Genomic DNA, 27,376 nt, shown 5'->3' with positions numbered 1-27,376 from the left:
ATAATATGAAAAACTAATTCACATATTACTAGAATAAAAATTGTCAGGGGGTGCCTGGGTGGCTCAGTCAGTTAAGTGTCTGACTTCAGTTCAGGTCATAATCTCAGGGTCTTGGGATTGAACCCCAAATCAGGTTTCATGCTCAGTGGGAAGTCTGCTTCTCCCTCTGCCCCTCCTTCCCCACTCCTGCCCACTCGCTCTCAAATAAACAAATAAAATCTTTTAAAAAAAATTGTCACGATCACAGGGGTAAAGTGGGCAAGAGAAAATTCCGAAGGCTGAATAAATACTGAGGGAAGTGGTTATGTTAGCTGATAATCAAAGGAAAAATAAATAAATCATATGTATATATTCTAAGTTACAGAATCTTTTACAAAATAAGTTAAATTATCTACTAACAAAAAGCAGTGGAGATACTGATGTAGTCATACATCAGTGGATGTAAAATGAATCATACCTTTTGGAAAGCATGGCCATTTTCAAGAACCATTAGATCAGTTCTGTTCATTGGAATTTATCCTAAGAAATTCAAAAGAAGCCAAACTCCTGACACAGATAGTCGCACAGATTTCTCTTCACAGCAGGAAACTGGAAGGAATGTTATGTCCAAGAAGGATGTTCTTCATAAACAGATACAATAGAAAGTGCCAATTTGAAACTATTTCTAGAATATAAATATAAATGTTAATATTAAGATTAATGCAAAATGGATATAGACAATGATAGAGGTGTAAAAGTTCAAGGAGTTTAGTGAGCTTAACTTCAAGAATAATATTTTTATTCATTTTTTTAATATTGTTATACGTCTCCAATATTAAAGGGCTATACAATGCTTTAAGAATTTAGTAATCATTATCTGGGCTCTTTTTACCTATACAGATTATAAAGGATTTTATATAAAAAGTATTTTAAGGGGATCCCTGGGTGGCTCAGTGGTTTAGCGCTTGCTTTCAGCCCCAGGGTGCGATTCTGGAGTCCTGGGATCGAGTCCCACATCCCTGCATGGAGCCTGCTTCTCCCTCTGTCTGTGTCTCTGCCTCTCTCTCTGTGTGTGTGTCTCTCATGAATAAATAAATAAAATCATAAATAAATAAATAAATAAATAAATAAATAATGGTATTTTAAGGGAGCCATCTGAGGCTTTTACTGTGTTCCAACTACATAACAGCCATGGTCATTTAGGGGTTATATCCTTTACATAATTCTACCATCATTTTAGGTTTTATATATTTTTTGGCTTAGATGCAATAGTAGCAACATTTTAAAGACAAAAATAATAAAACAAGTAGTGAAGTAAGTTCATTTTCTGTAGCATAAATCCACTTTCTCTAAGGCTTTAATGTAAAGATAGGCAAAATCTTAATGAAGGATTGAATTATTTATTGGAAATGTGTATACACAAAAGTTTAATACTGCTTTGGTTCCTATTAAGTGCCAAGCATAGTAATCAGTGAATTAGTTCTGTTTTGTTCTGTTTACCCAGAAGTAAGGAAACCATAACCCATGGGTCAAACCAGGCAGACCACATTTGTTATAACAAAATTTTATTAGAACAGAGACATATTTATTGTTTACATAGCTATGTCTGCTTTCATGGCAGAGTTGAATATTTGGGACAGATACTGTAAGGACCATAAAGCCTAAAATATACTATTTGACCCTTGACAGAAAACATTTGCTGACCCCTGGTCTTTCCACAACTTTTAGAAATAGGTGTCATTGTCTCCACTTAACACAATAGAACCAAAGTTTTTTTTAGAGGCTGAGGCTCTGTTAACTACTAATGTGTTTAGAGATCTCAGCTGGAAAATTATAAGGAGGAAAACAACTTATCAGCCCACCTAAGAATATTTAGTGACAATGAGAAATTCCATGTTAGGGTTGCCTGCTGGCTGGTAACAATTATTTGTTTTCTAGTTGCCACGTCTCCAAGACAGTGCAGAAGAAGATGATATTCTGCTGAGTATGGACAAAAATCCAACAACTCCATCATCAGTTGTCTTTCCATTGGCAAAAACTCCTCAGTGTCAGCATGTCAGTCCTGGCATGCTAGCTTCTATAAATAGGTAAATATGCATATAGACTGTAATTCTCTGCATCAACATTTAACATTTCATGAGTCAGAGAGTAGATGTCAATAATGAGAAGAATCATCATTAAACAAAAAAATCAAGAATAGTTCCTAGAAGTTCAGGATGGACAGTTTCAATAGTAGAGAATATTGTTCAGTAGTGTAGGGACCCAACTTACACTTTACATCAGGATAAATTCTAAATGGATCAAATTTTTTCACATAACAAATTAAACTATAAAAGATACCTAAAGAAACCTTGGAGGATTATTTTATAATCATTGATAAGTGAAAGTCTTTTCACACTATGATGCTAGACTCAGACTACACTACAAAAGGAATCATAAAGTCAACCAGATAAAAAGTTTTGCCCAACCACCATAAGCAATAAAAAGATAAACAGTGATCTGACAAAAGAATATATGGAACTCATCAAAGGAAAAGGCTAATTTTCCTAACGCAGCACTCCTATGGATTAAGAGGAAAGGAAAGGGATTCTCATGCATCACTAATGAGAAGGTAAATTAGTACAGTCTCTGTGGGCAGCAATTTGTCAATATCTATCAAAATTATAAATACACATATTTGACCTATCAGTCCTGCTTCTCACATAGTGAATATACAGCTTATTAGAGTATTGCTTATAATAGCAAAAGTCTGGAAACAGCTCCTGCCTATCAGTAAGGGACTAATCAAACTGGTACATTATGTAGCCATAGAAATTAATGAAGCAAGTCTTAATGTACTATTATGGTAAAATGTTCAAGATCTAGTAAGTGAAAATAGATGCAGTGAATAATGTGTTAACATTTGTGTAAATGTAAATTGTGTAAAATTTGTGTAAACGGGCTGTGTGTATACTTGTGTATATTTGCATATATACATGTATATATACCTGATTGCTTTCCTTTGATTAAATATCTGAAAGAATATATAAGAAACTGAAAACACTACTGATCACTACAAAGAGGACCTAGATCACTTGGAGATGAGAGAGGGAAACTTTTTGAATTTTGAACTATGTGAATATAGATACTTGAAATATAAATAAGACTAAGAAAAATCAGGGACAACCAGCAGTTGAATGACAGAGAAAAGAAGGAAAGAAATAAAAATGGGGCCTGAAAATAAGTCATTCCATTTGGCAATCAAGCAGGACTTTTATTAAGAGTAATTCTGTGGGTTGTGAGGCAGAAGCCAAGTAATAATGACTGAGAAAAAAGTATTCAGTCCTCTCCTGAGGGTTGGTGAAATTTTAATTTGCATTTATTTGGTAAAAACATAATTTTCATAATTTTTCCCCAGAAATCTACAGATTATTTTTGATTTAGTATTCATTGCAGGTGAAAGTATACTAAGAATATAATTTTGGGCAAAGCTTTTGATAAGTACTTTGGCCAAATCATCAAAAGCTTTAAAATATTCATCCCTTTGGCCCTTGAATTTTCTTAGTCACTTATAAGGAAATACATTTGGGCAAGTATGTATGTACATTTGTATGGACAAAGATGTTTGTCATGAAACATAATACTGAAGATATGGAAATGACCTAAATGTCCAATAAAGAAAGTTAAGAAATGAGGATTTGTCTACATTATAGGATATAACAATTAAAAATCATACCTTCAAAAAAAAAAAAAAATCATACCTTCAAGAATTTTTAACAACCAAGAATAATGTTCAGTTGACAATAGATTTTAAAAGCTAAGAGTTAAATTATAAACAATATCCCAGTTTACATAATACATATTCAGAAAGGAAATTTCTTGACTATAAACATGATAGCCATTATCTCTAGGTTGTAGAATTATAGTGAAGTGAGTTTTGGTGGTGGTGTTTTTTTAAATATCACTTTTGCAATGATGGAAATATACTTTCCCCTCCTCCCCAATAGAACACATGGTAGATTCATTTATATCATGACTATATTTCCTAAAACATTTATTTCATACAGGGCAACGGACTCATGAGGTGCTGATCCTTGAACAGCTGGCTAGGCTTATTCACTAGCTATGCAGCAGTGCTTGTGGTTCACATTAATATCTTAATACAGTCACACCTTTAGAAATATGTTATACCTTTAAGGTTGCTCCCAAGTTTTCATAAAAGAACGGATAATTGATCATAATGGATCTTGAAGCTAAGAGAGAATTACAATTGGTGTTCAGCTGGTATTTACTGTCATAAGAACTAGGAATTGTAGGGGGAAATGAGAATAGCCATTCTTGAGACACCTGGGTGGCTCAGCGGTTGAGCATCTGCCTTGGCCTCAGGACGTGATCTTGGCCCCCAGGCTCCGTGTAGGGAGCCTCCTTCTCCCTCTGCCTGTGTCTCTACCTCTCTCTATGTCTCTTATGAATAAATAAAATCTTTAAAAAAAAAAAAAGAAAAGAATAGCCATTCTCTGTGGCTTCCATTTGTGTCTGTAAAATGAGCCAAGCCTATTTGCTAAGAATGAGAGGGGGAGAAAATAAGCTAAAAAGAAATGACTCAGGAGTTAGTTGGAAGCTATAAATTGAGAGTTTTCATCACCAGGTATATCCTTAAAGTGGTTAGCTATTTGATGTAGACAGGAAAGCAAGTAAACAGAAAGGAGTAAGAGGTCTAATAAAAGGGAGTCCAGGTAGAAGTCACAGTGAATTTTCGAAAAGAGAGGCAGCAAGATAGTGATCAGAAAGAGCACTGAACAATGAGCAAAACTATAATTTCCTATTCTTATTTAATGTTCCTTTAAAATGTTAAGTTGAAATATTTTGTCCATTTCGATGAGTACACCATTGTTTTTTAAAAAATGGAAAAGACATGGGCAGCCCGGGGGCTCAGCGGTTTAGCGCCACCTTCAGCCCAGGGCCTGATCCTGGAGACCCGGGGTCAAGTCCCATGTCGTGCTCCCTGCATGGAGCCTGCTTCTCCCTCTACCTGTGTCTCTACCTCTCTCTCTTTCTCTCTCTCTCATAAATAAAATCTTTTTTACAAAGTGGAAAAGACAAATAGACTTTTGTTTTTGAGTCTGTTTCCTGGTTTGCCTCTTTTTTTTTTTTTTTGGCTTATGTTCATGTTTTGTTTCTTAAATTCCAGATAGGACTAAAACCATATGGTATATGTCTTTTTCTGACTTAGTTTTCTTAACATTCTACTTTCTTGTTACATCCATGTTATTGCAAACAGCAAGATTCGATCTTTTATATGGTAGAGTAATATTCCAGTATGTGTGTGTATGTATAGTAGATTTATGTTTATATATTATATAAAATATATTAAATACCTAGTATATTTACACACACACACATATATATATGTGTATATATATATATGTGCACTTGTATTAAATAATGCTGCTCTAAACATTGGGGTGCACATATCCCTTTGAATTTGTATTTTTGTGTTCTTTGGGTAAATACGTAGTGGTACAATTGCTGGATCATAGGGTAGTTCTATTTTTAACTTTTTGTGGAACCTCCATACTGTTTTCCACAGAGGCTGTACCAGTTTGCATTCCTGCCAACTGTGCAAGAGGATTCCCCTTTCTCCACATCCCCACCAACACCCATTGTTTGTATTGTTGACTTTAACCATTCTGACAGGTGGAAGGTGATAACTCATTGTAGTTTTGATATATTTCCCTGATGATCAGTGATGTTGAGCATCTTTTCAAGTGTCTATTGGCTATCTGGATGTCTTTGGAGAAATGTCTATTCATGTCTTCTGCCTTTTTTTAATTGGATTTTTTTTGGGGGGGTGTTGAGTTGTGTAAGTTATTTTTATATTTTGAATGCTAACCCTTTAATCAGCTATGTCATTTGCAAATATCTTCTCCCATTCCATAGGCTGCCTTTTACTTGTGTGGATTGGTTTCCTTCCCTGTGCAGAAGCTGTTTATTTTGATGTAGCCCCAAAAGTTTAGTTTTGCTTTTGCTTCCCAGAAAAAAAAAATTTATATATATACATGTATATATATATACTTCCCAGAAAATACACCTTTTCCCAGAAAATATACTTCTTAAAGGTTGAGACACATTTAAAATTATTTTTGTCAGTTGCTTTTCAAGCTGTGGATAGAAATATGGTAGTTAACTATTGACTTAAAATTTTGTATTCAAACAGGAATGATTGTGATAAATATGTTTTTCGTATGCAAAAAAACCATAAAAGTAAAGGTGGCATTGTCTGGGGCAATATCAAGAAAAAAACAGTAAGTATATTTATTCTTCATTTATTCATCATGTCTATTGAACAACTGTAATACATGGCAGATTGTGGCAGTTACAAGTTATATAAAAGTTCTTGCCCTCAAAGTAGTTAATCTTAGAGAATGACAATTTATGGAGGACCACCTTATCACCTGATTGTATATTCCTTCTCACCAGACTACGGCAATATCTTCTTCCCTTATGCATGTTGAAATATTTATATTGCATACTTCCTAGAGTATAATTCTTCTCAGAGAATTTCTAAAACATGGGGATTACATAATCACATCCAATTTTTATTTGTCCACAGGAAATGGTAGATACTTTTTCATTTGTCCACAGGAAATGGTAGATACTTCTGGACACAGGTTTAAAAATCAACCTGGAGACTAAACTCTTTAAAGGATATCTCCAAAATTGAAGGTGTAGACAAACTATTTCTTAGATTCCCTTTTCCCAGTCCCACATTCTTTATGAGAATGAAATTTTAGTTTGTTGCAGAGGACCCAGAATCAACATAGCAAGAAGGATTTGGTTGGCTTCTAGTCCCTATTTTGCCTGTGAAAGTTGGTTGCTTTGACGATTATTTCACAAACTTGAATGTGCAAAGGCATCACCTAGTGATCTTGTTAAACACCAGATTCTGATCCAGATTTGAGATTTCTGCTTTTTTTTTTTTTTTAAGATTTTATTTATTCATGAGAGACACAAGAAAGAGGCAGAGACACAGAGGGAGAAGCAGGCTCCATGCAGGGAATCTGACGCGGGACTTGATCCCGGGTCTTCAGGATCACGCCCTGGGCTGAAGGTGGTGGTAAACCGCTGAGCCACCCGGGCTGCCCGATTTCTGCATTTCTAACAGGCTTCAGGTGCTAATGCCTGTGTTGCTGTCCATGGACCATACTGAGTTAGTAGCAAGACCCTAATCCACTCAGTCTGTTCTCTGCACAGCAATGAAAAATTCACGTGGACAGATCTAATAAGGACACTTCCTATTAAGAATATTTGTTTCTTTGTATTTCTGGCATCATCCTAAACACTACTGGACTTCTGTTTTTCTTAATGGGTCATAATTTTAGCAGTCTCCTGAACTATATAATATCCTTGTGATTTAGTTCTTTTTCATAGACTAATATTTTGTCGTGTGTGAGGATAGAAAGAACAAAGGATTTAGTGTTAAAAGTTCTGATTTCAAGCCCTAACTCCTCATACCAGCTTTATAAGACAAGCTACTTGGGCTTTCTAGTCTCATTTTATTCATGTATGGTATCAATGTGGGAATCATGATACTGGTTTAATGTTGCTGAATGATTTTGAGAGCTGAATGATAGAATAATGTTTTTAACTCATTTCACAAGAAAAAGTACAGTTATGTCACAATCTGAACAAGAGTTTGTATCTCAAGAGTTTGAACTCTATTTTTACCCTTAGTACACCACTATACTATATACCCTGTCATATTTCCTTTCTATTCCTTTTCACTTTTTAAAGATATCCAGGCATGGCCAAAAGTTTTAAAAAGTATTGATGTAATAAATATGTATTTTACACTTAAACTTTGTGATATAAATTACTATTTTAGACAATTGAAATTTTGCTAGTGTAATGGAATAGCATGAGTACTTAGATTTTGGTAACTGTCAGAGGCCCATACACTATGCTTTCACCCCTGTAGCATTAATTGGTAATATTTTCTTATAGTCATGTTTGCCAGCGGTGGGAAACAACATTGAAGAAGTGTTCTTACCCTAGATAGATTCAACTGTGAAAAAAGAATTAGACATTTCACAGATAATCATAATGTGATTAGGTATCATTATAGGCATGTGTTCAAGGTACTCAGGATGAAGCATACTTATTTTGTCTGTGTTTGAGGCAGAACTCACAGGAGGTACTATTTAGCTATTAACATGAATTCTCTTGCAGGTTGAAACTGATTTTTCAACTCCAACATCAAGAAAAAAAACCCTGTTTAACAAAGGTAATTTATTTTTCTTTTGTAACTCCGTCTATTATAAGTTAGTCTCTGTATTAACATGGTACTAAAATTAACTGCTCTGAAGCAGGCAGATCTATTTCTCAGTTCTTTTCAATTTCATTGAAATTACTTTTAGAAGTATATTAATCTTTTATTAAACTTCTTTTTACAGAATTAGGAGAAAACTCTGGTATTGGAAAACTTTTTGCTAATGCTATGGAGTCTTTAGATGAAGAAGAGAAAGATTATTATTTTTCAGACTCTGATTCTTAGTAAAAATGAGAAAATATTTTCAGGATTCTTATCAAGAAGCAGATAATACATTTGTATCTTCTTTTGGAATACATATATTTTCTTCATAATATACCATCATACGAAATTGTGGATTCCTCCTTAGAGGTTTTAGGAGATGAATAGTTAACAGAGGGATGTTTTACTCTGAATTCATCTAAAACATCTTTCTGTAACTATTCCTCATTGCTGCAGGTTACTAAAATGTAAGGAAAATTGTTTTGCTTGTATAGATACTTGTGAATTTCTGGGTTTTGCATTATTAAAATATTCTACATAAGTATCTGTTAACCGTCCAAGTTTGTTTACGTTAAGAAAATCATGTTCCATTTTTTTTAAAAGCTTCCCAGAAAATGCTATCCTCAAGGGGTAGGGGAGGGAGAATGAGAAGTAGATTGTACTGCCAGCTACTAAATCCATGAAAACTTCCAAGTCAGCATTTGTTACCACTTGGTATACAAGCCAGAATTGATCTAATGTTTAAATTACATGTTGTTAAAACTATGTAACACTCTATCTTGTGATTTTTTTAAAACTTGTGATTAGCATATCTCTGAAACCTATGTAAATTTGTTGTTTTTCAATATTTTATTAGGTAGAAATCAGAGAACAAATTTTGTTGCACTATGCCTTATGTACATATGCAGTTTACGTTTGGTCTCAATGTTAAAAGGACTGGATTAGACTTTCAACATTCAAGTAGTTGATCTACCACTAGGAGTCAAGTTAACGTGCCATGTCATAGTAACATTTTCCTTTCAGAAAGCTCCTTTAGAAATAAACCTTTTTTTTAGCCTATTCTACCGCTCTGTTTTGAAATTTGACATAGAATATTTTTCCTTTGGTTACAGTGTATATACACACTTACTCTTTCTCTCCAGTTAATTGTTTAAATAAACTTGGTTTACTTTTGAAACATTTGTATTTTGGTTGTTGTTTGATTACTGGATCATAGAAAGTAAACAAATATGCATTCTGTTACTGGTTCAGCTCCTTGCCTCAAAAATTACCAGAACTTTCACTAAAAACTACATGTTCATGTTTCTTAAGAGTTTAGTAATAATCAGCAGTTCTAGAACTATAGAATTTACAGCAACACAAGATTTAAAAATAATATTGCAGCTAGACTTAGATCATAATGGTTTCTGCCACAAAGAATTTAGATGGAGGATGGAACAAATAAAGAAGGGATTATTTTAGAGTCAAATACTGTTGTAGAATTTAAGTTGCCAATACTTGGGTTTATACTATTCTGCTTAATGTTAATGGATATTTTTTTAAGGAGTTAGTTAGAAGGTAGTTAAATTCCATAATGGGAAACCGATAATTTTGATACAGCACAGACTTAACACAAACCAAAAAATGTGGCCTCCCACCACCACCGCCACATTCCCTGTGTCCTGCTGGAACTTCTTCAGTGTCCTTCCTGGTCTATTTTGTTGTATCCCACCTGCCAGGTACCTGATTAGTCACATTTCTTCCCATCAGGTCATAAGATAAGCTAGTAAGGCTTATCAAGTAACCTCCAAAGGAGACTTAAAGTAGGCTCCAAGATGAGTTAATAATCAATAGTGCTGATAGTTACGTGATACCAATGAGAGTATAAAGAGGGCTGTTGCAGCTTAAATATGGATTGAGCTCTGTACACAGCAAGCGTAAGTAAATAAAATCCTCTGTTACGTCCCTCATGCCATTTTATTTATGGAATATTTCGTTTGGTGGTTGGACACAAAGAATTTGAGCACAATGGTGTCTGCAGAGGAGATGCTGCAAGGTGGCCAGCAGCCCAGGTCAACATGAAGTTGCTGAGGAACTGCATGCTTCTGGGCATGTAGCTGGGGCAGACTACCACCAAATATCTCTACCCCCATGCGCCACTAACACCATGTAGCAGGAGCAAAAAGCAAAACAGCACACTGGAACCAGAAACAAGCCCTTTATTTCCTTCTACTGACAAAGCTTAAATCCTGCCCACGGTAGCGACAAATGTTGAGAAAGTCCAGTCCATTATAGCAAGGCAAGATACTAAAGGGTAAATTTGAGCATGATAGATAAAAATCAATAACTGCACGAGCCAGGAACTTCTAGAACTTCTGACTTTGACAGAATTCTTGAACCACAGAACTATGAAATCCACCGCTCTCTGAAGAAATAAATTATACTACCCAAAGAAGCTAAGTTTACAATCAGAGTAACTTTTTAGTGAAAAAGAACTGCATCTAGTTTTGGTTCTAGATTTCCCAGTAAACTTGAATAAGTCAACTTGTTTGTGGGCCTCACTTACACCACGTGATAAGAGAACAGCAATTTGAATTTCATGAACTCTGAAGTGCCTGCCTAGTCTAAGGTAAGAAAAACTCTGCTGTGAAGCTGGTGCAATACCCTGTAGTGTAACAGAAGAAACAGTAAGGCAACGAGAGAATACAGGACTCTAAATGGGGGGGTGGGGTTGGGAGGGGCATAGTTAAAGGCTGCATTAGCACTAGACTGACCAGAAGAGGCTCAGATGTTGCAGATGAAAACATGGAGACATCTTAAAATATAAATAGCATCACAGATAACACTGTTATGGTCACAATGAAATCCACTTTCAACAATTCATTTATACTAATTTTCCAAGTCTAAGCCAATATTCCACTTCTTTGAATATATTTCAACAACAAAAAAAGTAGTGTAGGCTGGAGTTCATACTACAGCAGGATTTGACTATACTTGATTGGGACACTTTTGGTAAGATAATCACTTTCAGTTAAATTTTCATCTCTCTTAGTAACTGGAGCATTTATCTCACAAAACACCTACCTCTACCTCCCGTATCTGATCCAAAATGTATGTAGACTTAGGACATTAAAATATTCTAGATATTGTTCATATATAGGAAAAATTATTTATGACTATTAAGTTGGAAGCAGTCAGACACCTCAACCTATTATACTAACAAATGGTAAGTACAGTACCATAATCTCTGGAAAATTCCTAGAACATATCTAACTCGAGCTTTTACTTTATTAGCACCTTCAGTAACTTTATTATTCAATAAAAAGTTTCATAATCTAGTTAATCAAAATGATTACTGAACATCAGATTTTCTTTTAAATAATTTATAATCTATATAAATGAAAATGTACACAATATAAAATAGATATGGAAATACTCTTTTACATATTTTAAACTGATCATCACAAACCACAGCAATGATTATTGAAGTGCATTTAGTATTGCGAGAGTTCTTTCATACACCCGAGCAGTATGATCACGCATCAGATTGTAGTCTACCTTGGTTAAGACCATCTGGTAACATTTGCATGTTAAATACATAGTGAATATATCTATATATCTCCTCAGCCTTTTGATGAGTTACTTGTGCATACATGGAGATTTCTTGAGGTGAGCTGAAAAAAAAATTAGAACTTTTGACTTGTACAATTTAATATTACTTGCTTAACACCAAATGTAAAAGAGCCTTTAAGAACATTTCTTCCTAAGCATTTTACATCTACTTAACGTCCTTAGCACCAGTTTATATAAAGCAAACACTTATTCCCTATATTTAAAGTCCTATATAACAGTAATTTCCATATCTTATACATGGGCCTTTAGTTTAACTAAAATAACCTATTTTCTAAAATCTTCCTTATTAAGCAATAGTCAAAAACTAGTAAAATTTGCACTGTCACATTTGTCTAGGTCCAGAACCAAACAGCCCAGAAATGTTAGAATGCAAGATCAAATATAAGAACTGTCTAGCTCCCAGAGGGCTCAAAGCTCCCCAAAGGCAGTGTCTATTCCACCCCCCCCCCCCGCCCTAATTAAAATCAACTTCATGCAGTGGTTGTTAACAAGCAAAAAGTCTTTACTGAAATGAAATAATCTAATGGGCTACTCATCTTTATTTTTTAAAAATATTAAAATTTCTATGAAACATTTCTAAGAATCATTTAAAAGTAACCATCTAAATATATTAAGACAGACGTACCTGTTAGTCATCCTTCTCACAGAAGAAAACCGGTGACACATATTTAATGCAGTTATATAACTTATATGGGGAATACTTAAGTAAAACTGAAGTGCCTCACATTTACTTCTGTTCACCACTGTTGGGATATGAATACCAACATTCTTTCTTTGTTCTACTAAAGACAGTTCCTTCAACAAATCTGCAGTTTCTTCTTGGCAGGAACTGAAAAGAATTCGGATTCCAGCACCAATTAAGGTAGTGAGCAAGTTGTCATAGCTCTTTGTTCTTCTAAACATCCTGGATGTGTCTCCTAAATATTTTATATTTAGGAAAATGCAAAGCTTAGTAATGTATATTAAGTAGAATCATTAATACTATTATTAAAACCCCAAGGTTTACAATCATTAAGGAAACTAGTACCACATTATGCTAATGAGAAACCCTCAACTAAATATTTAAAATGATTCTCAAATATCTAGGAGATAAAATAGGAAGAACTATCTTTGTAAGTGTCTTCAATTGGAATCAAATAGGAAGATGAGTGGACAGAGGAGAGCTTATTGTTCCTAGTTAATGCATTCCTGAAGACCAAGACCATGTGTCACTTATCTCTAAAAATCATAGTGCTAGCACTGATGAATAGCTCAAGTACTGGCTTAACTGCTATAAAATCTTAGGTATTTATTCCAAGAGTAACTCAAAACCCTGCACACCCATTTTTTTTAAAGCATTTTTTTTAAAGATTTTATTTATTTATTCATGAGACACACAGAGAAAGAGAGAGAGGCAGAGACACAGGCAGAGGGAGAAGCAGGTTCCATGCAGGGAACCCGAGGTGGGACTCAATCTCGGGTCTCCAGGATCAGGCCCTGGGCCGAAGGCAGCACTAAACTGCTGAGCCACCCGGGCTGCCCCTGCACACCTATTTTAATGTCATCTTTAACCCTTGCCTATTAACTAACTTCCCTACCTTTCCCATTCATTTTTCATATTCTATCCTCCATTCTTTTGGGGCACTTTTCATTATGGAAAAACAAAACTTTTTCTTTAAAACCTTTTTCCCCTAATTTTTGCCATGTTACTTTTATTCCTAATCTACTTCCTTTGTAAAGAATATGTTGGTAAAGAGGAAATTATAGAATTTCAGCACTAAGAGGACCCAAGAGATCACTTAATCTAAAGCCTTCATTTGTCAAAGAAAGAAAATTGGGTAGTGAAAGAGTGACTTATACAAAGCTGCAGAGTTTGTCAGTAACAGCATGAGGATAAAAAAGTAAAATGCTCAATTACCAACCCAATGTTTGACATAAACTACACTATTTCCTTTTACTGTATACTGTGTGACTGTATAATTCTTGAATTCTTCCAGTGGCCTTTTTCCTACATGATTTCACTTAACCCTCACAATATCACACAAGGAATAGGACAAGTATATTTCTAACCCCTCAGAAGGAGTGATTTGTCAATGCAACATCCATAGCTACAGTGACACTAGAATTCAGTGTGTCTTCTGATGCCATATTCCATGACCTTTTTACCATTCTCAGGGTTCCCCCTACAATTAAATATTACCCACAGAAACTCCCTAACTGAAGCTCCTAAGCACCCATTTCAGCTCCCTAGTAAGAACTCAGTGTATTCCACTGAACACTCCTTATACCTCAAATCTGCTCTTCTCTGACAGTCATAATTTCAGTAAAGAGCACCACTAACTGCTCCATGACCAAGAAATCAGCCAATTCAAGAGTTAAGTCTTGCCTCCTTCCACCAACTACTGTTAATCCTGCCTCCTAAATTCCCTGAATCCTCCCCTCCTTTTCCCACTACTGCCTGAAGGTCCTCATCCTTTCTGGAACTCCTGAAAAAAGGCATGATGGGTTCACTTGCCTTCCATTTCTCATTCTTTAACTCTCAAACTGCATTTAAACACAATGACTACAAAAATTCAGAAATAAACCTTTTTATGAAGCAAATAATAATAGCATAAAATAAACACAATGACTAATAAAAACACGGCTTTATATAAACATGAAGTGACATGAGTCAGGTATTTATATTTTTAAGAATTTTCCCCATCCCAACAGAAAGGTGAGCTAAATAATAGTTGAGTTCCTTTATAAACTTTATAAACAAAAACATTTAAAAATACAAACCTGTTTTTTCTCTGTCCTTTTCCACAATCACACATATTCTTTCAAACATGCTCTGTAGGTGCTGAATCTGGTCAATTAATTTGTTCTTATTGATACTATTTAACATCTCAGATTGAGACCTCCTTTCCACCACCATGCGGTTACTCACAATGTAATCACAACCATTAAGAGGACAAACCTCTACTTGTAAGCCATGAATTGCTCTTAGGGAAGAAATTACTTCTGTTCCAGAAGTGATTTCACAACTATCTACAAGAATACAAGTTCTTTGGCCTTCCTGTGGAACTCTAAGAGAATCATGTGTGCCAGCCAAATGTGGTCTTGAATTGGAACAGTATGCCACTGAAGTTCTAGAATCCTCCAGAGTACTACCAACCTGAAAAGTAGAAAATATTGGTAACCATCAGGTTAAATATATATTAGCACCACAAATTTCTAACATCTGAACTTGATTTTCCTTACTAATATTATTTTTCTCTCTTTAACTGTTTTTTCTTCCTTCAATATGATCAAAGTGACTATATACATGAAGAACCAAGCTACCACTTCACACCTAGTAGGATGGTTATACTTCAAAACAAAACAAAATCATAAAATAAATGTTGTCAGAATGTAAAAAACTGGGAACATACACTGCTAGTGGGAATGTAAAATAGTACAGACACTGTGGAAAAGAGTTTGGCGATTCCTCAAAAGTTAAACACAGAATTATATGACTCAGTAATTCTACTTCTAGGTATATCCCCAAAAGAACTGAAAACAGAAACTCAGATACTCATTTGCAAATTAATTTTGTAAAAATCTCAGTCATTGTCTATTCAAATCTCTCTTCTAACCTGTTTTCTTTTTCTTAATTCCAATTACATGTATCTTAGATTATTTTCTTCTTGCCTTTCTCCTTCTGCAAAGGGTCTTCACCTATGTATAGCTGTAAGATCTGCTTTTCATCCCCAGAAGCTTAAAGCTTTTTGTTCTATAGGAGAAATAGGGGAGAAAAAAACAGATGGGATCTGCTGCCTTTTTCACAGTAACTGCTGGTCACTTCCCCCAAGGCCTGGCACCAGCCAGGAGGCTTTCTGATTTTGTCTTTCCTGGGAACACTTGATTGAGTCTATGGAGTATAGCTCATGAAGGCTTATGAATTCCTCTCTGTCTGTAACTCCCAGGGGTTCTAAACTCTCATTCTAGTTCATTGCCTTTTGCAACTTATTAGTTTTAGCTGAATTCTTCTTGCCAAATTATACAGTGCCCACTGACTGTCCCAAATCAACAAGTCTCTCATTGGAGACACTTGTCTTTCCACAGAAATAAGGTTAATTGATTGCCCTAAAACCTCAGTTCCATAATAGTTTCAAGTAAAACCATGATTCTATGGATTATCTGGCTTTTTTTGTGTTGTTACTAGGACGGGAACAATGTTCTTTCCAGTTTCTACATCGTAATCTAAAGATGGAAGTCCTAATCACTCAAATAATCTTTAAAATAATTATAATTCAGTATTCAATTTCAAAAATAATTTAATGTGAAGAAAACTGCACTAAAGAAAAGAGGATACTGGGAATACTTAGTTATCTTGAAGTAGAAAATGGCTTCCTAAACATGACACTAAAGTTCAGAAACTGTAAAGAAAAAAATTGAGACTGTATAAAAAGGTTACCTCTTCCTATGGCAAAACCACCAAAAACAAACAAAAAGGCAAATGACAAGGAATACGACTTGCAATATACGTGACAAAATAAACGTTAACTTTTTAAAATACCTAACCAGGTTTTCTTTACAGGATATTTAATCTATTTTCTCTTTCCAAATTTACCTCATATTCTTATATGAATATTCATATTCTTATGAATACCCTTCCTGTGAGAATCATATATTAAATAGTATAAATAATTTTAAAACACATTTCTGTAAAAAATCAATTTATGCTTTTTCACAGTTCTCAAAGTATTATTAGATGTATCCATTTTTGTTAGAACATGGCAATGTAAAAATGTAGCTAGTGCTTACTGATTTTCAAAGGATTGTGCATATACAAATCTTTCTCAATTTATAGGATTTATAGGATTACCTCCCAATAAACCCATCATAAGTTGAAAACCCATTATGATTATAGGATTACCTCCCAATAAACCCATCATAAGTTGAAAAGATCATTGAGTGGAAAATACATGTAATACACCATACCTTAGCCTATGCCTTAAAATTGTTCAGAATACTTACACTGGCCTACAGCTGGGCAAAACCTATCTGATATAAAGCCTATTTTACAATAAACTGTTAAATATCGGGGATCTCTGAGTGGCTCGGCAGATTAGCGCCTGTCTTTGGCCAGTGCGTGATCCTGGAGTCCCGGGATTGAGCCCTGTGAGCTCCCGGCATGGAGCCTGCTTCTCCCTCTGCCTGTGTCTCTGCCTCTCTCTCTTTCTCTATGTCTATCATGAATGAATAAATAAAAAATATTTTAAAAAAAGACTATTCAAAAAAAAAAACTGAATATCTCATGTAACTTATTGAATACTATACTGAAAGTAAAAAACAGGATGGCTGTATGGGTACAGAAAGTTACAAGTGTATTAGTTGTTTACCCTCATGATCATGTAGTTGACTGGAAGCTGCAGCTGCAAACATGACCTAAAAGTATCATATTGCATGTTGCTGGCCCAGGACAAGATCAAAATATTAAGTATTATTTCTATATAATGTGTATTGCTTTCCACCATCATAATGTCAATAAAGTATTAAGTTGAACCACTGTAAACCTGGGACCACATTACCTACCTTGACCCTTGGGATTATTATCTTTATACCATAACTAAGGATACTGAGGCTCAGAGAAATTAATTAGCCTCTAGTCCTTTAATCTACTACAAAACTTAATCCAGTCAACTATATTTTATGTATGTCCTAAAGAAATAACTTTGTGCAAAAAAACCTGGGGACAATATAACTCTTGATTTCAGCTCAGGTCATGATCTCAAGGTCATGCGATGGAGCCCCACATTGGGCTCCATGCTGGGCATGGAGCCTAAGATTGTCCCTCTCCTTCTTTTTTCTCTGCCCCTTAAAAATTTAAAGATTTAAGTAAATAAATCTTTTTTTAAACCCAAAATAAAAAACTAGAAAAACCAATTTAAAAGCCACTGTGTTGTTTAGGGGGTGTTGGGGTTTTTGTTTTGTTTTGTTTTGTTTTTAAGATTTTATGTATTTCTGAGAGAGAACAAGAGCAGATGGAAGGCATAGAGGGAGAGGGAGAAGCAGGCTTCCCACTGAGCACAGAGCCCAATTCGGGACTTGATCCCAGGACCCTGAGATCATGACCTGAGGCAAAGGCAGATGCTTAACTGACTGAGCCACTCAGGCACCCCAAGCCACTGTGTTGATAGTAGACCACGTTGCTAAGGCAGAATGGCCTAAAACCTCCGGAATAAATATTTAAAGAAATAGAAGTTTAGGTCTAGGTCTCATTCCAAGATGACAGTCAAGGAAACAAATCAGTAGTGTACAGTTAAGGGATTCCTATTACCAAAACTTTAACCCCTATTTTAACAAAAATAGTGTAACTATAAGCTCTTAAAAACTAAAAGTGGCTTTAGGGATTATTTCAGCAATAACAAGACAGGGAAAAGGTGGAAACCAGACTACTTGGCCATTCTAAAAAGAGAGGGATTTGGGCAGCCCGTGTGGCTCAGTGGTTTAGTGCTGCCTTCGGCCGAGGGCGTGATCCTGGAAACCCGGGATTGAGTCCCACGTCGGGCTCCCTGCATGGAGCCTGCTTTTCCCTCTGCCTCTCTCCCTCTCCTCTCTGTGTTTCTCATGAATAAATAAATAAAATATTTTTTTAAAAAAAAAGGATTTAAAGGGAGGAAATCAGGTAGTGGTCCCTAAACTCCTCTCCCCAGTAAAGAGAGTTACATATCTGAAGCTTTCAGTGGGAAAAGAAAAGTTAATCTGTGGTGAAATAGTTCTGGGCATGTAATTTCTAATTTTATCTGGTAGGAAGCCAATTTTCCTACTCCTTCCTACAAAATTAGCAAGTTTCCTTATAGAGTTTTATTAAGAAAACTATCACACTTAAAAAAAAAAAACTAAAACCTAAGCATTCTTATATGAATTATCAATATAATTTAGTGTGCTATTTTCTTGTTTGAAGAACTGTCAGCACTTGCTAATTTTCCTTTGATCTGTTTAACACAAAACACAAAAGAAAGCAGAACAAAGGTCCCTGGCTGCCATGGGCAGAAGAGCATGTAATCCTAGACGTTGGGGTTGTGAGTTTAAGCCCCATGTTGGGTATAGAGATTACTAAACAAACAAACAAACAAAAACTTAAAAAAAAAAAAAGCAAAACAACAAAAAAACCTTTTGGTCAACATGAAGGCTTTGTCTCTAATTTGATCCATACCTTTGAATAAATCGGAAGTTTTTTACAGTCTTTCTGTGAATCAACAGTAGGAAATGACAGTGAGGCACAGTCAATTTTATTACAGCTCTGAAGTTTGAAGTCTGAGACATCAGAAACTGCATCCTTCAAATTAAGTGGTGCCTGCTGTCTCTGCTTTGGCAACTGATTAACAATTGGAGAATTGTCCTTGGACTGCAGTGAAGACCCAAAAGGCACTATATTCAAACAATGGTCCTGCTGTTTGCTCTTATTAACAGTGCTTGGGTTAACAATATTGGATTCTCTTTTATCATTTACAATGTTTTCCTCTTCGCTTGAATCATCTGGTAAAATAATTCTAGATAATTTCTTTTTTGAACGTGCACAATTCTGTCTCATCTCCATTTGTTTTAGCTTTACTGCACGTCGGGTTTTATATTTTTTGCTCCCACTTGCAAAGCAGTCATCAGTTATTATGTTAAAATCAACACACACTTCTTCCTCACTTGATTGGCTTTTGTAAGACTCATCTTCATCAACACAAAAACTGTCTTCTAAGTAGGTTTCATCTTGCTCAGGAATCTATAGTAAAAATACCAGTTAGTACATTATAAATTCCTTTCATGAAATCAGTATGTATTTAACATATTCTTTTAAGTACATGAGATCTTTATGAATATTTCGCTTATCAATTCAGTCACTTGTGCTCAACCAACAGATACTGACTATTCTTTATAGAAGAAAACAAGGAGACTGGGATTAAAAAAGAGAATGATTTACCCTCTAGAAATTTATAGCCCATTGTAGGTAGCCAGAAAAATAAACAATAATTTATAAACAATGTGGATGAGTGCTACATAACAAATACAATGAAAATATAGAGATATGAATGACCATATTACTGGCTGAATATTGGCAATTTATAAACAAAGACTAATGTGAAAATATCCATAAATGAAAAATAATCTATAATTTTCAGAATATAACATCTTTATAAAAAAATATTTTTCGGAATGCCTGGATGGCTCAGTGGTTGAGCGTCAGGTCATGATCCCAGGGTCTGGGGATGGAGTCCCGCATCAGGCTCCCAAGAGGGAGCCTGCTTCTCCCTCTGCCTATGTCTCTCCCTCTCTCTCTCTCTCTGGCTCTCATGAATAAATACATAAAATCTTCAAAGAATAATAATTTTCAAGAGAAATAAGAGAACATATAAGAATTAAAAATTCAACACGAGAAGTTCTATTCATTTTTAAACTTTCTTCTAATTAGGAAAAAATCCAATTAATATATTCTAATAGGCTCAAGTTGAAGATAGGATAATTTGATCAAATTAGGAATAAAAAGGATTCTGAGAATTCATGTAGTCCACTTTCCTGACTCGGAGCGGAAATTACCCCGAATAGCTCTGACAGTCCAGTTTTAGAAACAATGTAGGTTTCATTTACAGGAACAGATTTCAACATTATCATCAGGAAATTCTCCACTATATTTCTATAGTTCATACCTGTGAGAAAATATTTATGTTGGTATGTTTCTTATGGACCATTTTATATCGATTGCTCATCAATGGACTGTGCAAAGATTTCATGTAAATAGCTCTCATTTCAGAATCTGTGTAAAGATAAAGAATTTCAAGTAGGAAAATTATTTAAATGAAACCTAGTAAAGTATTTAACTTTGACCTATTCCAAATTCATGTAATTCAAACCTTGTGGAATTATTTTACACAAAAAATATTTAATATGTGTTGAAACAAGTCTAAAAACAAACAAAAAAAATAAAGTTAGCCTTTGAAATCAGACCATCTAGTTGGATGATTATGAAAATTTATTTAAGCTCTTTGGCTTAGCTATCTCTCCTCTGAAAATGAGCATTAAGACAGTGCCTTTTCATAAAAATAAATGTATATGAAGAACTTGAGGAATATAACTTATTTATAAAAAATAATGAATAGAACACAAGAAATCCAGGCAAAAAAAAAAAAAAAAAAGAAAGAAACATAAGCTTAAAAATATCAGAAGGCAAAGCAAATAGTAAGTATGTTTCATAATTTTCAGTTAAGCAAAAACTGGGAAACACATGAGTTTTTTGTCTGCCTTTTTTAAGGTTTTAATCAAAAAGCAATTTTATTTTTGTCTCCCATTTTCCCTTACATATTTTGGAGTGATTAACTTAAGGTTATGTTCAGAGATAACACTGCTAATTTCATGACCATAGCGCTTGGCACCAGGTGCATAATTTTCTATTTCCCTTATCTCCATTCCATAGCATAGCTATTGAATACTAGATATCTACCTGATTACCTATCCACTTTTTATTCATGCTAAATCCCTATACACTTAGTGACACCCTTACTTCTAGTTTCTTAGGAAAACTCAGAATCAAGGAGCTTTCAGAAAATTTTTGTTTCACAGATTTTTTTTTTTTTTGGTATAATGTACATACAGTAAAATTCATCCTCCTTTATGGTACAGTTCCATCTTGACAAATCATTACAACAAGCAATAACCTATTTGCTGTACCTATAGTTTTACCTTTCCCCAAATGTCATATACTCTGTCTAAAATGGGAGTTTCAGGGGTACCTGGCTGGCTCAATCAGAAGAGTATGCAACTCTTAATCTTGGGGTCATGAATTTGAGCCCCATGTTGGGTACAGAGTTCACCAAAGAAAATTAAAACTTTAAAAAAATTTTTTTAAATAAAATAAATGGAGTTGCTGATCTCCCTATTCTCCACCTTAAGGGCTCCACCTGCAGTCTGCCCAGTATCAGACAGCAACCACTATGTCCTTTCTGTTGCTCAAACCCACTGACTCCTTCCTCTTTTTCTCTCAAATCCATCAGAAAATCCTGTCTGCTATACATATCCAGAATCCAATCTTTCTCACCCTTGGACTGCTACCACCTTGGTAACCACCACTAGCATTCCTTAGATTACCGCAATCACCTTCTAAATAGTCTCTTCTCCCACCTTTGTTCCCCTGAAGGCCATTCTCGACACCAAAGCTAGAGAGATACTACTGCAATAAGTCAGACCAGCAGCTGGCTACTCATTACTTCTCCGCTCTCGCTTCCTACCACTCCGCTTCTCCATCATTCAATTCCAGTCACAGTGCTGTTCCGTAAACATGCTAGGCACACTCCTGCCTCAGGATATGTCAAGTGGTTGTTAACACCAGTCAACATGTTTGCACCAACATTCCCCACCAGATTATACTGTAAACCTCCAAAAGTCACCCCGTTAACGAACACCAAGAGCATAATACTAAGAATCCTTATTCGACAAATCGTATCAGTATCAAGGACATAGTACCGAGAATTTAAGTCTCGAAGAACTTTTTAAAGTAGAGCTTGGGAAAATTTGCTGTTTTAAATCACATCAGAGAGTACAAGAGCAGAATAAATGGCAAGATCTGTGAAAGATGAGAACACTGAGAAGCCCACCAGAATCTTTCCCATTTCTATTACAGCCAATCTGAATCATCTGCAATTAATATGTTGTACAGTAAGATCTGCTCAGGCATTGTTTGTGTCTCACCTGCTGTTAACAATCAGCAATGCTGAAGTCCTCATCAGGACTTCAAGTCTTTGATCAAATGTCACCTTCTCAATGAGGTCTGCCCCTAATTATCTTATTTATAATTATAGCTTGTCCATTATTAAAACCCATAGCCCCTGTCACTCCAAATCCTCATCTTACTCATTTTTTTCATTTTTCTGTAAATTGTTCATTTCATACTAAATAACTTAGTAATTATGTTACACAAAATCACTTTGTCTCTTTCCATTCTTTGTCTCCATTCACATGTAAGCTTCTTAAGGGCAGGGATTTTTGTCCACTTTGTTCACTGATAACAGCTTTCCGAAGACCCTTACACACTACCAGCACACAGTAGTGAGTAAATACTTGTTAAATGAACATTTGACACTGAGCCAGCCTGCTCATTCTGGTGAGAAGTGATCAAACTAGCAGAAGCTTATAAACAATCACGTCTAAAAGAAAAAGCAAATATTACAGACTTTGAATGAAAGTGACCAAATATCATCTAATATTCGATAAAGGAGGAAAGACTATCCATTGGAAGAAAGACAGTCTCTTCAATAAATGGTGTTGGGAAAATTGGACATCCACATGCAGAAGAATGAAACTGGACCACTCTCTTTCACCATACACAAAGATAAACTCAAAATGGATGAGAGATCTAAATGTGAGACAAGAGTCCATCAAAATCATAGAAGAGAACACAGGCAACACCCTTTTTGAACTCGGCCACAGTAACTTCTTGCAAGATACATCCACAAAGGCAAAAGAAACAAAAGCAAAAATGAACTATTGGGACTTCATCAAGAAAAGAAGCTTTTGCACAGCAAAGGATACAGTCAACAAAACTAAAAGACAACCTACAGAATGGGAGAAGATATTTGCAAACGACATATCAGATAAAGGGCTAGTTTCCAAAATCTGTAAAGAACTTATTAAACTCAACAGCAAAGAAACAAACAATCCAATCATGAAATGGGCAAAAGACATGAAGAGAAATCTCACAGAGGAAGACATGGACATGGCCAACATGCACATGAGAAAATGCTCTGCATCACTTGCCATCAGGGAAATACAAATCAAAACCACAATGAGATACCACCTCACACCAGTGAGAATGGGGAAAATTAACAAGGCAGGAAACCACAAATGTTGGAGAGGATGTGGAGAAAAGGGAACTCTCTTACACTGTTGGTGGGAATGTGAACTGGTGCAGCCACTCTGGAAAACTGTGTGGAGGTTCCTCAAAGAGTTAAAAATAGACCTGCCCTACGACCCAGCAATTGCACTGCTGGGGATTTACCCCAAAGATTCAGATGCAATGAAACGTCGGGACACCTGCACCCCGATGTTTCTAGCAGCAATGGCCACAATGGCCAAACTGTGGAAGGAGCCTCGGTGTCCATCGAAAGATGAATGGATAAAGAAGATGTGGTTTATGTATACAATGGAATATTACTCAGCAATTAGAAACGACAAATACCCACCATTTGCTTCAACGTGGATGGAACTGGAGGGTATTATGCTGAGTGAAATAAGTCAATCGGAGAAGGACAAACAGTGTATGTTCTCATTCATTTGGGGAATATAAATAATAGTGAAAGGGAATATAAAGGAAGGGAAAAGAAATGTTGGGAAATATCAGGAAGGGAGACAGAACATAAAGACTCCTAACCCGGGGAAACGAACTAGGGGTGGTGGAAGGGGAGGAGGGCGGGTGTTGGAGGGGAATGGGTGACGGGCACTGAGGTGGACACTTGACGGGATGAGCACTGGGTGTTTTTCTGTATGTTGGTAAATTGAACACCAATAAAAATTAATTAAAAAAAAAAAAAGTGACCAAATATTTCACACATACCAAATTTACTTCCTTTTAAAGTCAAAGTTTTTTAAAACGACTAAAATATTTAAATATAAACACCTTAAAAGCACTGAAAATTAAAAGAAAAAGAAGCATCATTATATTAATTACCATTTATTGCCTGTGAAAGTTGAGTTTCATCATTTAAGAAGTCAACTAATGAGGAATCTTGTTCATTTTCTGACTCATCATTTTCATCTGACGAAACACACTCTGCCTCTTGTTGGGAAAGTTCTGCTTCATCATCTAAAAACTTCCTACCTGCAAGCTGTGACAAATTAGAAAACATAGAGACACCCTTAAAAAAATCATTTATTTTTTTAAATAATTGGAAATACTTCTGTAAAATAAATTTTTTGCCAATGCTTTTATGACAAAAAAGAAAAAACTACAAGAAGAAATGACAAAGTAGCACACCTATTTTAAATTTCTGATAATTCTACTAGGGGTAAAATATACCACAAATCAGCTTGTCAGCTTACTGAATGTTTCTTATTCATAAGCATAAAGTCTCTCGAGTCTTCTCGCTAATTAATTTTGCCAGAAAGAATATGGCACCACAAAAAGACTATTCAGAAAAAAAAATGTGCTGAGAATTCTTTAATAAGGATTTGAGTACTGCATAGAGATAAGAAAAACAACATAAACTGTAAAAGTAAATATTCTGAAACTCCAGATTTGTTTCTGTATTTTGAGCCTTCAATTTTCAATACATTAAAATTTCTTCATTTAGTCATTTAAAATAACAATACTGAAAGATAGTTTCAAAACACAAAAAAGAAACAAAACTATCATATGTTGTGATTTTAATTCCAGTAAAACAAGTAAAATTAGGGTCAAAATTTTTTAATTTTTAAATTTTTTTCTATGAAGAAATTATAGTGAGATATGTACTATGTAAAAATCTAGTTTTTCATTTATATATACAATAGTATATATTAATATATATACAGTATATATTTACATATATTCAAATAAGAAAATGAAAAAGGTTTACCTTAAAGTGACTCTGCTTCTTTCGGACTTTGATGCCTCTTTTTGAATTTCTGTTATAACCTCCAAAATCTTCTAATTGTGGATGTTCTTTGTGAAAATTCTCACTTTCATCACTAGATGATAATTCTAACTATATAATTCAATAAAATTCTTGCATAAGAAAATATATTCAAATTGTATTTTAATGTATTTCTCATATGTTATTACTTTTATTTTCAATTTTTACTTTATAAATAGTTGACTTAACATTATTTTGTTAGAAAAAGAAAATACCCTCACAACTCAAGAGCCATGTTAAAAACACATAATACTTAAGAATTTAAAAGTCAGGGTGCTAGGGTGGCTCAGCTGGTTAAGCATCTGCCTTCAGCTCAGGTCATGACCCCAGGGTCCTGGGATGGAACCCTAGGTCAGGCTCCCTGTTCAGCAGGGAGTCTGTTTCTCCCTCTCCTTCTTCTGCCTCCCCATGCTCTCTCAAATAAGTAAAATCTTTAAAAAAAAATTTTTTTAAGTCAGGTGATACTTAAGTACTAAAACACTAAATTAGGTAATATAATAAATTCATTCAATTTAGTTTTACATCAAATTTATTTGATGAGCATTTGTAGTTTTAGTATAACTATCTTCTTCAGAAGATCCTAAAGGGCTTTACAAAAATTAATTAAGTCTATAAATATAGCTATCAAAATCAGTCCAGGGAGGCACTTGGGTGGCTCAGTCGATTAAACGTCTGCCTTCAGCTCAGGTCATAATCCCAGGGTTCTGGGGTCAAGCCCTGAAGCAGGGCTCCCTGCTTAGCGGGGAGCCTGCTTCGCCCTCTCCCTCTACCTGCCACTTTCCCAGCTTATGTGCTCACTCTGTCAAATAAATAAATAAAATCTTAAAAAAAAAAAAAAAAAAACACCAAATCAGTCCAAAGGTACAGGAGTCCATTCAAACCAAGAAATCAGTAAAACTGTAACATATTTTGACAATGAAGTCTATCACTTTATCTCTTACAAAATTATATAAAGCCAAAGAATAAAAAGTTTACTAAAATAATTTCAATTAACAGGAATAATTTTACGTTACTTCAGCATTATCAGTATTTTAATTCATTTATAATCAGTCAATTAGACATTCTAATTAAGGTAGCAAGTTAAAGCAATTTTTCTAGTGAAGTTATATAAGTAAACAAAGTGAATATGAATTGATTGCATTTTTATCCTATATTGCATTAGAAAATTAAAAACCCCATGATTTCCTAATCTCATTATTTCCTACAAATACCAGCTTATAGCTGATAACAAATGAACCTCATTAGCCTACCCAAACTTCAGAATCAAATTCACCAATGCCTGCCAGACACTATCACTTCACTATTCCACAAAATCCTCAAACTCAAAACATATTCAACACTGAATATATTGTCTTTTTTTTATCTTCTCTAAATTTGTGAGACATATTCCAAACAGTCCTACCCAAAAAAGAGACTCATCCTGAACTCCTTCCTTTCCTTCTTTCAAACCCATTCCATAAATAAATGAAAGAATAAAGCCTTCCAAAAACGGACCCTGATTTTCCTCCAATTTTATTTCTGCCAATCTTTGTCTTTACCATCCAATAATAAAGATGCTATTTCCCTGCTCTGTGCCATTCTTTAGGCTGCTTGCTCTGTTGGCAATGCTTTCCTCACCTGACTGCCACATATGCTTTAAGATTTAGCTGAGGTATTTATTATCTTCAAGAAACTTTCCGGGAACAACCAAGGACAAAGCTAAGGGCTTATCATTTTTTATCATTTAACTTATTAAAAAATTATATTGAAATTATCTGTTTACTTATCTGTCTCTTTTAGATTGTAGGTGACTTAACACAGTACCAGGATATAATATTTATAGTAGTATCCCCAGCATCTTACACAGTTGATATGGAGTTGATATTTAGTGAAGTGCTGAAGCATACTTACTAAAGCA

General features: G+C 34.9%; 2 protein-coding genes across 5 annotated transcripts in view; one reads left to right on the top strand and one right to left on the bottom strand.

Moving 5' to 3' along the window:
* Window positions 1–9,446, top strand: part of MIS18BP1 (MIS18 binding protein 1) — a 47,323-nt gene extending 37,877 nt beyond the window's left edge. For all 4 annotated transcript variants that reach the window (XR_012002152.1, XM_072761488.1, XM_026000758.2 and 1 more), the window contains 4 exons: window positions 1,918–2,066; window positions 6,176–6,263; window positions 8,188–8,242; window positions 8,412–9,446. Coding sequence is in view for 3 of the 4 variants with exons in the window: in XM_072761488.1 (XP_072617589.1) it covers window positions 1,918–2,066; window positions 6,176–6,263; window positions 8,188–8,242; window positions 8,412–8,512 (393 nt within the window). In the remaining variant the exon portion in view is untranslated. The remainder of the gene's footprint in view (window positions 1–1,917; window positions 2,067–6,175; window positions 6,264–8,187; window positions 8,243–8,411) is intronic.
* A 1,001-nt stretch (window positions 9,447–10,447) lies between these two features.
* FANCM (FA complementation group M) overlaps window positions 10,448–27,376 on the bottom strand; it is a 63,977-nt gene continuing 47,048 nt past the window's right edge. The window contains exons 17-23 of the mRNA XM_026000761.2: window positions 25,423–25,551; window positions 24,537–24,693; window positions 20,527–20,633; window positions 19,044–19,604; window positions 14,642–15,017; window positions 12,507–12,798; window positions 10,448–11,922 (exon numbers count right to left, since the gene is read on the bottom strand). Of these exons, the coding sequence (XP_025856546.2) occupies window positions 11,784–11,922; window positions 12,507–12,798; window positions 14,642–15,017; window positions 19,044–19,604; window positions 20,527–20,633; window positions 24,537–24,693; window positions 25,423–25,551 (1,761 nt within the window). The 3' untranslated portion in view covers window positions 10,448–11,783. The remainder of the gene's footprint in view (window positions 11,923–12,506; window positions 12,799–14,641; window positions 15,018–19,043; window positions 19,605–20,526; window positions 20,634–24,536; window positions 24,694–25,422; window positions 25,552–27,376) is intronic.

This window comes from Vulpes vulpes, chromosome 6 (genome assembly GCF_048418805.1).
Source record: "Vulpes vulpes isolate BD-2025 chromosome 6, VulVul3, whole genome shotgun sequence".
Lineage (NCBI taxonomy): Eukaryota > Metazoa > Chordata > Mammalia > Carnivora > Canidae > Vulpes > Vulpes vulpes.
Note: the sequence above shows the minus strand (reverse complement) of the source record. Positions and strands in the feature narration are given on the sequence as shown.